At 51.7% G+C, this 13486-nt stretch overlaps 1 protein-coding gene across 1 annotated transcript; it reads left to right on the top strand.

Moving 5' to 3' along the window:
• Positions 1–4066: 4066 nt before the first annotated feature.
• OLIG1 (oligodendrocyte transcription factor 1) lies at positions 4067–5561 on the top strand. The gene has a single exon (XM_027079432.1). The coding sequence runs from the start codon at positions 4363–4365 to the stop codon at positions 5173–5175; it is 813 nt and encodes a 270-aa protein (XP_026935233.1). The 5' UTR covers positions 4067–4362; the 3' UTR covers positions 5176–5561.
• Positions 5562–13486: the final 7925 nt, after the last annotated feature.

Raw genomic sequence — 13486 nt, 5'->3', positions numbered from 1 at the left:
TACCGCATTGTGCTGCCTTTGCCCTTCCACACTGGAAGGAAGTACAACCGTGACCATCACAAAGCTTTAAAATAACATTGTAAGTAGCTATTAACATTGCGTCAGTGCATAACAACTCCATTAACTCGCACTCCCTTTTGAAAATGAACAAAAATGCATAGTCTTTCTTATTTTCCCAGCAGGAATCTTTATTTAATCTGAACTGTTTCGAACTATGACTTAGAGTCTGTTCAGATGGTCCCCAAGTGAGAGTGGACCAAATGTGTCTAAGGAGCTCTGCTCCATCCAAGAACACTTACCAAAGGGTAAGTCACCTCCTCCTCCCAATCTTCTCTCTCTACTCCTCTCCTCTACCCAGAAAGGAGCTCAGTGCCCCTCTCTCTGCAGCTCCTTCCCTGTCTTCCGTGTGCCAGGAAGAGTTACGTGTGGATGGGATGGGGGAAGCCAATACAGGGCAAGCGTGGATGGGGCGGCCACTTCTCATAGTGATAGTGTAAATTTCAACACCTCTTGGGTAATGGACACTTTCCAGAGAATTTTGCTCTTCTTAGAAGAAAGCAGCACTTTAAAGTGAACCCTGTTCTTTCATTACAGGTCTAAACTCCAGCCAGTTTCAATAGGACATTTTAGCAAAGACGACCTTTTACACTTAGCTGGCTTTCTGCAAGAAGACAGTCTCTTCAGGGACAACAGGGGGCTTTGCCGCCTGTCTGTTCTTATGGAGGGGTAGACGGTACTGTACACTCACCAAGGCATCAGGGCCCCATTGTCTGTCACTGCAACAGTTCCAGCTTCTCCATTCAAAGCAAGGGTGGGTGGCAGGGCTGGGGGAACAGGCAGGAGAGGTAGGTTTCTGTGAAAGAAAAAGGAAGCCTGACACACCTACCTCCTTGGGGTGAAAGGAGTCACTAACACACACACACACACACACACACACAACCCCTTTAGGCAGAGACAAGAGTGGTTGTTATGGTGGATGCAAGTTGCTCCCCAAGAATGTCCTGAACGTGGGAGGCCACGGCAGCTGTCCCCCTTGAGCCGGCCCACGGGGCCCCTGCCAGGGGTATAATGGCTTGCTGGCCCTTGCCAGCTGTCACACTTTGCATGCCGCTGGAGCTCCGGTCCAGCAGAAGGGGCATCCAAGTCACCAGCACCAACAAGCGCCAAATCCTGTGCCCATGCTGGGCCCACACGGCCACCTGGAGCCCTCTTCTGGGGCTCACCCGAGAGCACTTTAATACACACTGACCAGAGTGTCCTACTGACAGTGTCCTGGGCTGGGGAAGGGAGTTCTCCTTCCCCAAGACAGAGATTTGGGGAGGTTAAGGGCTAAAGACAAACATCAGGGACACCTCCAGCAAAGAGGGGCCCTGCTGGAGGGAAGAGCAACGTGTGTGTTTCCATCTCTGATTCCCGGGGCACCCCTGCCCATGGAGGGGGATGTTTAGGCCACTGTCCCAGGTCGAGCGTCTGTCTTTCTTGTTCACTTCCCCTTCCTGCTGGCAGAGGAAGGCCCCAGGAACCCCACCTTGGATGTGGGAAGAGGAGGAAGCCAGAGGGTGAGGTGTCTGGGGTCTCCCCCAATCTGGCACCTCGGCTACAGGACAGAGGGGTCCTCAGGGCGAGGACAAGCCTTGCCAGAGGGGGCTGTGCAGGATTCATGGAGGTTGGACCCTGGGAGCCGCCTCTTCTAGGACATGGAAGCCCATCAACTCCCCAATGCTGGCTTGGCATAGACTGCCCCCTCCGTCCATCCTTTCACGCTGTCCTCAACCATCCCCACCGTGGCCCCCTCCTCAGCTTCCTGGAGGCCTGGTCCAGCTGGAGAGAATTCTGGAAGCTGGCCACCGAAGGGGCAGCTCTGCCTGTCCTGTCTGAAGGCACATTATCAACCCCAGAAACCCACCACGCTCCCACCCTCTGGAAGCCTCAGTTTCACCATCTATGGCAGGTTTTTTTTTTAATGCCCAGTCATACGGTTCCCATGAAAATCAAATGCAAGCGCCTGTTGAAATGCTTTGGGAAACAGAATGCTTTAATAAAAGGGGGATGGTTAGTGAGGTCTTAAGGCTTGAAACTTTCAAGGTGATTTCCTTGGTGTCTCTCCTTCCTGCCCCTTACAGTTCTGCTTGGAGACTGAGGTCCTTCCTGCTGAGGTCTCTTCCTCTCTCCCTAAGTGAGTCCCCCAGCCTGCTAGGGGGTCCTACCAGGGCCCTTCCCTCTCCATGAAACCTAGGGGAAACTTGGATTAAAGCACTGTTGGGAGTTTGCACATTTCAGGGATGAATCTGTGAGCTAGTCGAGATTTCACACCAATTCTTAGACGCCCCCGGGACACACAGTCCTTGCACAGCTTTGGGAGGATGAAGAAATGAATAAATGATTCCCGCCCTCAAAACAATCACAGCCCAATGCAGAGATGTCCTCCACATAACACAATCTAGGCTATGGGAAGAATGATATCAACGGTCTCCCGGGCGTGATGAGAGGACGAAGATGAGATATCACCAAGACTCTGAGAAGAAAGTAATGTTGGAGCTGAACCTGAGGCCTGGGCAGGATGTCATAGGCCAAGTTGGAGGTCAGAAGCAGAGATCAGAGTGAGCCTGTGGGGAGAATGTTGGTGGAAGAAAACGGAACAAAGCAGCCCTGAAATCAGCAAGCATGGCCAGTGGGCTCTGAGAGCTGAAATCAGTCCCCGTTATGATAGGCCCTTCAACAGCACCCCTCTTCTTACACCAAAGGGGACCACGGTAGAGAAGCTCATTTTCTTTAAGTTACTGTCAACGTCAGCACTGTCCAGTAGCACTCTCTGTGATGATGAAATGGTCTCTGTGCTGTCCAATAGTTGGCCACTAGAGCCACTACTAAGCACTTGAAGCAACGCTAGTGCAACCAAGGAACGAAACGTATAACTTGATTTTATTGTAAATAAGTAAATTTTAATAGGCACAGGTAGCTGGTGGTTACTGTATTGGATGGTAGAGGTTCAGATACCAAAAGGTCCTCTTTCCCATGCCATTTGGCCATGGGATAACGACGAGCTGCAGTAGTATGCCCTGGTGTTGGGATAGGAGACTTCCAGGGTCACTGAGTAATCTCTACTTTATTTGGGGAAGAGAAAAGTTCAGTTCCACCCCGAACAGATATGAGTGTGTGGGTGGGTTGTTGTTTTTGGATTTTGTTGTTGTTGTTTTCCTGCTAAAAGACCAATTTCTACGTGAGTTTTTACTTAAGCAAGAGTCGAGTCGCTGACAGAATGAATAGTGCCTCTTTTGGGGAGGAAAGAAATCCCACCCCCAAAGCTCCTTAGTCCCTAAAGACCTTTTAATCAGAGAGAGGGAAGAGGGAGAGGCTGGGAGTAACCATTCCAATGCTACTGGTCCTTGAGCCCAGAAATTTCGTTCTCAAACCTCGCAGGAAATCACGTATTTAAAAAAACCTGTTACAACCATGCTCATAGCGGCATTATTCATTCACAATGGCCAAAAGGTGGAAGCAAACCAAGTGTCCATCTATAGAGAGCTGGATAAACAAAACGAGGTATATACATATAATGGAATATTATTCAGCCTTAAAAAGAAACAAAATCCTGACACATGCTAAAGCATGAATGAACATTGAGGACATTATGCTAAACAAAATAAGCTGGTCACTAGCTTACAATATGATTCCACTTACATGAGGCACCTAGAGCAGTCGGATTCATAGAAGAAAAACGGTTGCCAGAAGTAGCAGGGAGGATGGGGAATTGTTTAATGAGCACAGAGTTTCAGTTTTGCAAGATGAAGAGTTCTGCGGATTGGGTGCACAGCAATGCACGTAACACTACTGAACTGTACACTAATAAACGGTTAAGGTGGTACATTAACTTATGCGTATTTGACCACAATTTAAAACAAACCAATATGCACATGTATCCCCAAAAGTAGAGGCACAGGGCAGAAGGAGGTAGGCACAGTTGTTTTAGCCTCACCATGCCACCAGTCCTCCAAGAACAGCCGCACTCCACCCGAAAAGGCGCGTCCCTCCCTCCTTCCCTCCCTCCCGGAGGCCTGTCCTGTGATTCTCCATGGGGCGCTCACAATAATGTCCTTAAGCGGTGCCAGCGGTACCTCCGCGCAGGCCTGAGGAGCGGGTGGCCAATGAGCACGCGCCTGCGCCGGACCTCGCGCCCCCATTGGCTGCGCCCAGCAGCCCGCGACCCCTCAGGTTCCCAAGCCGGGTTTAAAGGGGTTGGGCGCGGGCTACTGCCCTGCCATCCGCTCCCCGCGCGCAGGTCTGCGGGGAGGGGCGGCCTGCTGAAAGGTCCACCCCGGGGCGTTCCTGAAGGGCGCTTCGGCCCTCCCCACCGTCCCCCAGATGTATTATGCGGTTTCCCAGGCGCGCGTGAACGTGGCCCCTGCGACCATGCTGCGGCCACAGCGGCCGGGAGACGTGCAGCTCGGGGCCTCCCTGTATGAGCTCGTGGGCTACCGGCAGCCGCCCTCCTCCTCCTCTTCCGCCACTTCCTCCTCCTCCTCCACGACGGCCCCCCTTCTCCCCAAGGCGGCGCGCGAGAAGCCGGAGGCGCCCGCCGAGCCGCCGGGCACGGGATCCGGGCCGGGCGCGCACGCGGGCGGCGGCTCCAGGGCAGACGCCAAGGAGGAGCAGCAACAGCAGCTGCGGCGCAAGATCAACAGCCGAGAGCGGAAGCGCATGCAGGACCTGAACCTGGCCATGGACGCGCTGCGCGAGGTCATCCTGCCCTACTCGGCGGCGCACTGCCAGGGTGCACCGGGCCGCAAGCTCTCCAAGATCGCCACGCTGCTGCTCGCCCGCAACTACATCCTGCTGCTGGGCAGTTCGCTGCAGGAGCTGCGCCGCGCGCTCGGCGAGGGCGCGGGACCCGCTGCACCGCGCCTGCTGCTGGCCGGCCTGCCTCTGCTCGCCGCAGCGCCGGGCTCAGTGCTTCTGGCCCCCGGCGCCGTGGGGCCGCCCGACGCGCTGCGCCCGGCCAAGTACCTGTCGCTGGCGCTCGATGAGCCGCCGTGCGGCCAGTTTGCGCTTCCCGGCGGCGGCCCGGGCGGCGGCGCGGGCAGCCCCGGCCTTTGCACCTGCGCCGTCTGCAAGTTCCCGCACCTCGTCCCGGCAGGCCTGGGCCTGGCCGCGGTGCAGGCGCAGTTCTCCAAGTGAGGGCTGGCCCGGGCCCGGGGCGCGACCTCGGCCCGGCCTCCCGCCGCCCAGCTTCTGCGCGTCCCCGCGCCCTGCGGCCCGCGAGAGCAGGGCCGAGCAAAGAGGGCATTTCGAACTTCCTCGCCCAGAGAAAGGGACTGTTGGGCGTCCCCTCCCCGCCCCCGCCCCGGGGAAATTAAAATGACCCGAGCGGATGTTCGATAGAGCGTCGGGGCTGTTTGGGGGTTCTGGGTGGATTCCAGCTGCTTTGCGCACTCTCACTGCCACTGTCACCCAGCGCTTGTCTCTCCCGGCTCCTGGAGTCGTGCGCTTCGCAGGGGGTGATGTGGACTTAAGGGCGCCATGCTAGCTCAGGGTGCGGCGGCAGGCCAGGCCCGAGGGGACCAAGGGGCTGCTCTCGGAGGGCGGGAGGGAGGGGTGGCGGTGGTTTCTTCTCCTCGGCCAGGGGTCATAGGCGCCCTTGTTCCCAGCAAACAGCCCCTGTTAGAGGAGGCTGCCCGACCCCAGAAAGCCGAGAGAGACCACTTAGTCGGTGCAGAAGGTCTCGGACGTAGCAGACGGACCGACCCTCTGCGGCTGGACGGTTGGCATCGCGGTGCCACGGGAGGGGGCGATGACAATTCCCGGGTCGATGGGTGTGCTGGGTTGGGAAGTCCGCTTTCGTACCCCGACGATTACAGTGCAGCTTTTGATAATCGCATAACCGTGTGTTTCGCTGCGATTATTCGCTTTGAAATCCTGGGGTCTTCTTAGAACGGCAGTTTAGAACTCAAGATTCATCGTTTTGTCCCCCCTTCCCCAAAGGTAGCGTAACCAACATTTGAGCTTGCTTAAAAACAACCACCTTTCCCCCGCAGAAGGGGTTCCCGGTGTCCTAAAAAATAGGTAACAATGCGTTTCGCCGTTGCCGTCCTGTCAGAAAGCACGTTGTCTAATTAACGTTCTGCCTCGTTAAAAGACACGGAGGGGAACCGGGAGCCTCACACAGCAGGCTGCTCGGAGGGGCCCCACTGCGGTGGCGACGGCGGGATGGCGTTTTCTGCGCTGTCCCTTCACGTGCGGGGTCTTGGACCAGCGCGTGGGGCGGGTCACCTGGCCGCTGTGCGATTGAAGAACTATCAGTACATTGATTTGTTACAGACGTTAACAAATTACTCCACCCAAGATGATTTCATGATCTTTCAGAAGCTTGCTTTGGATTTTATGTTTAAGGCTTTTGGTTGTTGGTAGTAGCCGAATTTAACTGGCATTTTATTTTTTTTCTCTAACTTTGTTTCGTTGCGCTGTGAAGAATCAACAAAATAAACATGTACAAACCTTCTATTTCCCGCCTGATTTGTTTGTTAATAAAAGTGTAAGGTGCCCTGGTGGATCCAGAGCCTCAGGATGAAGGGTAATCATTAAAGGATGCGGGTCAAAATTTTTAAACCCGTCTTCCTGATTTGTAAAATAATCCAATGGAGTCAACTGTAGGTCAAGTTCAGGCATCGCAGGTGAATGGGTGGGTGAGAGGAGGGAGGGAGGAATTCCAGGAATTAGTTCTTAGCCAAGCTGGGAGGGAGGGTCTTTTTACACTACAGTCTGAAAAATGGGCTATGAAATACATTTATGATAAAAGTATTTTCTATCTCATCCTATTTCTCAGAAATATACCTTTTTCTGTCTTAGTGGACAGAAGCTTAAACAATATATCATGGCTATGAGCTTACCCCCATCATTTAAATCAGGTTGGAGTGGTCTCCCGGGAAATTATGACCTTGGGCATCATTTTATTCTAACAAGTGAAGAAAACTCTTCTGTCTGATGATGATACAAAGAATTTGGAATGTGGACTTGCTCACATGCACTATTTAAATATTCATAGTTATTAATGAAATACAACCACATTTAAAGGTAGGGGGATCGTAGGGGAGAAATAGTGTCCCCTTTAACCTGTGGGAAATTAAAGAAAGGCCAGATAAGGTGATTTACTCAATTGTATCCACATTGGTTCATGTGAAGCATGTATACATTTAGGAAAAATGAGCATTCACTTTGGGAACACAGAAGGGATTGGTGGGGAGGCCTGCCGGCCAGATGGAATCGCCTTGCCTACCATCCTGGCTCAGTGTCTATTTACTCAAGGGGAGGGGCAGGAGAGGACTTGAGGGAAAGTAGTGGTAACGCACCAACCCATTTCGGGGAAGAATTTCTCATTCTTCCTGACTCTGCCGTCAGAAGATTCACAGGCTTCGATTATGACTACATTTGAATTGTGGCCTTCTGTGTATTTAACAGCTCTCTTTTTTTACCTTGCATCTTGACAATGGACAGAAAGAAAATGAACAACTGAATCAAAACCAAATCAGGTCGCCCCTGAAAAAAATATTTCCAGGATGTTAGAAATAAACAATTCCTCCAGTAGTCCCGACTATATCACCTAGATGCCATTCTCATTTTGAAAACCATCTCTAAAAGAAGCAGAAAGCTATAGGGCAGAAAAGGGATGGGTGGTCTCCCTCCTGTCTCTGCTTATAGACTGGAGCAAGTACCAGTGCCTTATAGGAAAGGTAACACTACATGTGATTTTTTTATTTAACTGAGAAAAATCACAACCTATCACGCTTTCCGGACACTAAAGATTACGAGTGAATTTCACAAGAATATGCAGGGCTATTTTGAGTACCATCAAAGTACTTAAGTTATCTGCCTGCATGTAGCATCTTATTGGCCCATGTGCCAAGTAAGATTAGCAGACCCCCTCCTTACAAGGAATTGACATCCCGAAAAGTAGCATCAGAGGGCATTCAGCAGTCCTGTACAATAAAAGGCAATTATACACGGTGCCCCAAATGCAAAGTTAGACCTCTGAACGTATGTCTATGGGGGGGTAGCATATTCTGCAGGCAAAATATTTAAGTGTAGACATGTATGTTGTAGAGCAAGGAGTTGCTTTTTGAAGTCTGCAGGCAGGCTTTCTGCAGAAGGAACAAGTTTAAGCTGGTCTTGGAAGCGGTTGGGAAAGCAGAGAGGGTGTAAGGCTCCTTGAGAAAGGTTCACCAGGCTTCAGAAGCACGATGAAAAGAAACATGCGGCTCAACGCCAAAAAACGTTCCCTGCCTCCAGCCAACCACCAATTCGTGATCCCAGCGACGAGAGTGAACAGAACCTAAGGGGAAAATACACAAGGGCCCTGAGAAATGATGTTATATGTGCGGGAGGCCAGGTGAACAATGAATCAGTAAACAGAGAGCAGATTAAATGCACTGTGGGGTTTCCGCAGCCTGTAGTGATGGTCTATTTAGAGGGGTTCTCCAAGGGCGACTGATTGCACCAGGTATGAAAATACGACCTTGTAAAATGTATAACTTAGAAGGTAAGTCTCCTCATCAAGAAAGAGGCTCGACCCCCAGTAGGGGAAGTATTTCACTTCACCAAAGCTCAGATTATCAACAACAGTGCTTCCATGTTGCCCGTCTGGTTCAGGGTTACCCGTCTAGTCTTTGCTGACTCCCCAGATATGCAGGTGAGGCTGGGTCCAAGCTGGAAGTCAATACTCAGAGTCTTAGCCTGCTAGCTAGACCTCACAGGCCATAAAGGAAGCCAGCCAGAAGAGGGACTTTTCTTTCTGCCACACAAGCACACATTATGAACTTGCTAAGAACAAGGTGGTGGTTAGGAAGAGCTTTTTCTCACCATGGCCTACAGCACATCCATTGGGAAAATGCATTTCCTCCAGAAGGCCTTTTCTTGCTAGCTCACTGCCCCTTCCCTCTTCTGCACACTCATAAATATCGATAAGGAGAGTACCACCTCCACTGAAGGAAGCTCAAGAAACCACAGGTTGAAAACTGTCATGTTTTTCTAACAACAGCCTCACTTGTATCAAGCAACTTTTAGTTGTAGGGAACTATTGTTTTCAAGCAGGTCCAGCTTCTCCTACCAAATATAAGATGTGAAAACAGAGTAGCAAATTCATCCTCAAGACCTAAACTAGCCTCTATATTTATGGAGATGTTGCAAATGACTTCTTCAAGCAGTTTCCATTCTGTCCTTTTTAACTAAGCCCAGCATAAAAGCTGAAATGCCTGATCAGAACTTAAGCCAAATTCTCTCTGCTCGTGTTGCATTGGCCCCTCCGTTAGAAGACTTTCCCCTTTGCTTCCAGCCGATGTTGACAGGCCAGAGCTCAGACGCTGAGTTCAGGACAACCAAGTCCTTAAACATTACAGGCTGCCTGATGCTCGAGGGCATCACGCAAAGGGAGTGATTTCTCCTTCACACTCAGCTTTCCTCAATGACCACAGAGGACAGTGGCCCACTGCCCGGGACAAAGGCCACAGATGCCAGATCACCTCTGAGTCCCACAGAGCACCAGTGGGGCAAGAGACCCTAGGGGTTATCTTCCCACCCTCCTCCCTCCCGATTAAGGCAACTGTGGCCCAGGAAGGTCACCAGCACGCCCGAGGTCCCCAGGTAGACAGAGTCGGCGATGCCAGGGTCCAGTACCTGCTTTGAAGAGGCAAAGGCTGCTTCGTTGGCTTGTCCTGGTGGGACTGGAGTCTCCTGGAAACAGGAATCCCGGCAGGAGTTGAGCACATCCTTCCTGTCCCCCGGAAAACCGCTGGCCTCTGGCCCCATCCAGCCTCTGCGCTCAGCCCTCCGTCTGCCCCTGCGAGTAGCAACCGGAAGCGGCAGACTCAGGGCCAGTCCCCTGCCAGGTGACCTGGCTGCAGTTTAGTCACCTGAACTTTATCCAGCAGCCTTGTCCCAAGCCCCGAGGGAGGCCCAGATTGGTGACAGGGAGCGGCAGAGGCAAAGCAAACCTTTTGAGAGATCCTCTGATGGTTACATGTTTGTCATTAGGGTTTCAGAAAGCACCGCTCAGAAGGCAAGGGAATAGACAGCTAACGGACAAGGGCGGCAGGGCAGAGGGGAAAGCAGTGTCTTAGGGGCTTCCACTTTGGGGGCTGCCTTTTAGTGTTTCCATGGTGACACTCAGTGTTCTCACACTCATGGACCCTGATTTTCTCAACAGTGTGGGCTTACTTTTTGCTGAATGTTTTTCTTGGACGCGAATGTTTCTCCAGGAGGCTGCCCGGCAGTAAGTGCTGGCTGCCACCAAACCCCAGGATAGAGGACAGGCACCCCGATGGGGGCCCTGCACGTGGAACACCAGCCAGAGGTAGATGATGGATGGGGCTGAGAGAAAAATGCTCACCATAGGCCCCAGCGCTGGGATCCAGAAGGGCTATTGTGTCCCAGATGCTTCTAAGTAATATGGGTAACTCCTTAGAAGATGCCAAAGGGATACAGCCAGGAGACTCCAAAATAAAAAGATCAGATAAGAACACATCGGCGGGGAGCGTGCGGGAGAGAAAAGCCACCTCACCTGGAAGCAGGCCAGTGGGAAAGTGGAGCAGCTGGTAGTGGGGGTGGCAGGGCAGCCCTAGTAAGAATGAAACTGGTCTTGACATTGACAAGAGCTGGCATGGCGTTTATCAGGTACCAAGCAGGGTTCTAAGCATTTTACGTGCGCGACTTCATCTTGTAGGCGCTACAATTACCCCATTTTACAGATGAGAAAACAGAAGCATGAAAAGGTAGAAACTAAGGAAGCAGAGGCCAGTTAAAGAAAGTCATGGAACCAGACACTGAAAGAAATGAGGCTTTGTCTGGGGGAGGGAGAGCCCTCCCTAGGTTTCTTTCCTCATCCTCAGCTCTCAAGGTCAGCACTCCCACCCGCCTGTACTCCTCTGGGCCCAGGTCTGGCTGTGGTTGCTACTCTCAGAATGCATCTAATCAACGTGAAGTTGAGATTCAACACGTCCCCGCACACAGTGAATAGACGCTCCAGTTAATTCCTCCTCTTTCTTGAGTTAGAAATGCCCTGAGGTCAGTGTGGTTATTCTGGATATTTCACTTCTAGCGTTTTTGTTTGTTTCATTTGTTCCACTTTTTTTTTTTTTTTTTTTAATTTCCAACGTTGCCAGATCTGGCTGCTATGAGGAAGGACGGTAGTGAAATACCAGGGACTGTGGGCGTGCCGGAAGGCAGACCACACGCAGCCCGCACCTTCAAGACGGTGTGTCGTCCCTGGTCCTGCTGGTGTTCAGGCAAAAAACCAAAAAGCAAAGCAAAAGCTTTGAAGGTAGTGATCACTAGGTGTCCTCCAGTTCAAATCTTTTATTTTTTTTTAAAGCAACCCTAGGGGTTGAGCTATTCTTTTTCATTTTATTTATTTATTTATTTACTTATTGGCTGCGTTGGGTCTTCTGTTGCTGCGTGCAGGCTTTCTCTAGTTGCCGCGAGCAGGGGCTACTCTTCGTTGCGGTGCGAGGGCTTCTCATTGCGGTGGCTTCTCTTGTTGCAGAGCACAGGTCCTAGGCACTCAGGCTTCAGTAGTTGTGGCACATGGGCTTCAGTAGTTGTGGCTCATGGGTTCAAGAGCGCAGACTCAGTAGTTGTGGCGCACGGGCTTAGTTGCTCCGCGGCATGTGGGATCTTCCCGGACCAGGGCTCGAACCCATGTCCCCTGCATTGGCAGGTGGATTCTTAACCACTGTGCCACCAGGGAAGTCCCAATTCAGATCTTAAAATCCAGAGTTGAGCCGAAGTAGAATCTGTAAAGAAAATTTTGACGATAACTTGATACCATTTTCTCTACGTAGGGAGTATTTTGTTGCTGTTATTATGATTGTTTGGTCTTGTTTGCTTGCTTCTGGCACTTTGAGTCACATCATTCCCTGTGCAGTCCTGGTTCTTCATAGCTTTTTACTTTATCAGGGACAGTTAGAGTCAGGAGGCAAACCCAACAATTTTTTCATCACCGGTGGAGGGAACAAAACAAAACTGGACATCACAGCATCTCATTTAATAGACAGCTTTTGAATTCACTCATGACTGTGTAATCCATGGTTCCAGGGGCTCTGAGTTGCCCTCTGTATTTTATACTCACAAAGACCCAAAGTAACTCAAACGGAGAGTTGTCAGCTCTGAAACATAAACCATCCCCAGGGAGCATGTGAGGGAGGGATGTGCTGAAGGGGGCTAGTGGGGCAGACCCGCACCCATGGGAGGGACAGAGATGGGGGAGAGTCCCTTCATCTCCCCATCGCCTCCACCCCTGGAACCCATGCTGTGCTCCAGTGCAAATACCCATCTGCTCTCCCACCTCCTTTCCACCCTCCTGCTCCCTTCCTGTAGAGTCTTACCTACGCACTGCCTCGTGCCTCCCATCTGTCCTGCCTCGCCATTGGTTACTCTGCTCACTGGCCACGTGACCTTGGAGAGGCTCTTCAGGCTCTTCAACTCTAAGATCTAACACTGGGAGCCGCCTCCCTGGGGGTTAAACGAGGCAGTGCATGTCAATGGTTAGCACAGCGCCTCTTGTAATGGTGGTTGTTTTTCCTGTTGCTACTCAGACAGTTCTTTCCATCAGCTAGAAATATATTAGTTACATGATTATTATCCTGTTGATAGCTCCTTCAGAAAGCAGTGGTGTGCACACGATCATTCCCATCTTCTCTTGCAATTCATGAATAGGGCTCACGACAGCGTTGGATGGTGCCGAGTAAAAATCCATCTCTAATGAGCAAAGCTGCGGCCTGAAATCTCCAGCTCCTTCTGGCACTAGCTCAAGCCCAACGGTGGCTTTCGAGGGGCTTCTCCTAGGGAGCCCTGTACTGGGCTCTATCCTTCCAAGTTGGCTCTCAGAGCCCAGCTACGACCCCCTGCTACTGTGGAGCCAAAATGCTTCTCCAAGACAGAGGGGGCTGGGCACCGGGATTTTCCTTCTCCTGCCGATTGACTAGCAGACAACGGGTTCTTCAGAAGCCACAACATTTCAGCTGTTTTGGCCACAATAGCCACAAGCTGAGTGGGTGTCATTTTGTCCCAGCGGAGAGTCAGCTCAGGACAGCTCCGAACACTGTCCACTGGTTTGTGGTGAGGGGCATAAACACCAGGCTGGCTGAATGAAGTCACTGCCTGAGTCATCTCTATACACAGAGTCCGAAGAGCACTCAGGCCTACAGGGCTGCAGGAAGGTGCTGGGGCTCCTCCAGCACCCAGTGAGCCCGGGCCGGACTCAACCATCATGTCTCTGTCCAACAGGGGAGCGGCTTCCTGCTAGGTACTGACACACACTTATTTCTCAAATAGTGCTGTGATCATGTAGCCTCAGGGGATGGTGCCCAGAACAAGTGTCAGCCTGTGTTCAGGAATTTGCCTCAACAAAAATACTTATTGAATGAGAAAGGAAGGAGGGAAGGAGGGAAGGAGGGAAGGAGGGAAGGAGGGAAGGAAGGAAGGAAGGAGGGAAGGAGGGAAG

The sequence above is a fragment of the Aethalodelphis obliquidens genome, unplaced genomic scaffold (genome assembly GCF_003676395.1).
Source record: "Aethalodelphis obliquidens isolate GAN/ISIS:26980383/991018 unplaced genomic scaffold, ASM367639v1 scaffold1, whole genome shotgun sequence".
Lineage (NCBI taxonomy): Eukaryota > Metazoa > Chordata > Mammalia > Artiodactyla > Delphinidae > Aethalodelphis > Aethalodelphis obliquidens.
The sequence above is the reverse complement of the archived record's forward strand: the minus strand, read 5'-3'. Positions and strand labels throughout refer to the sequence as shown.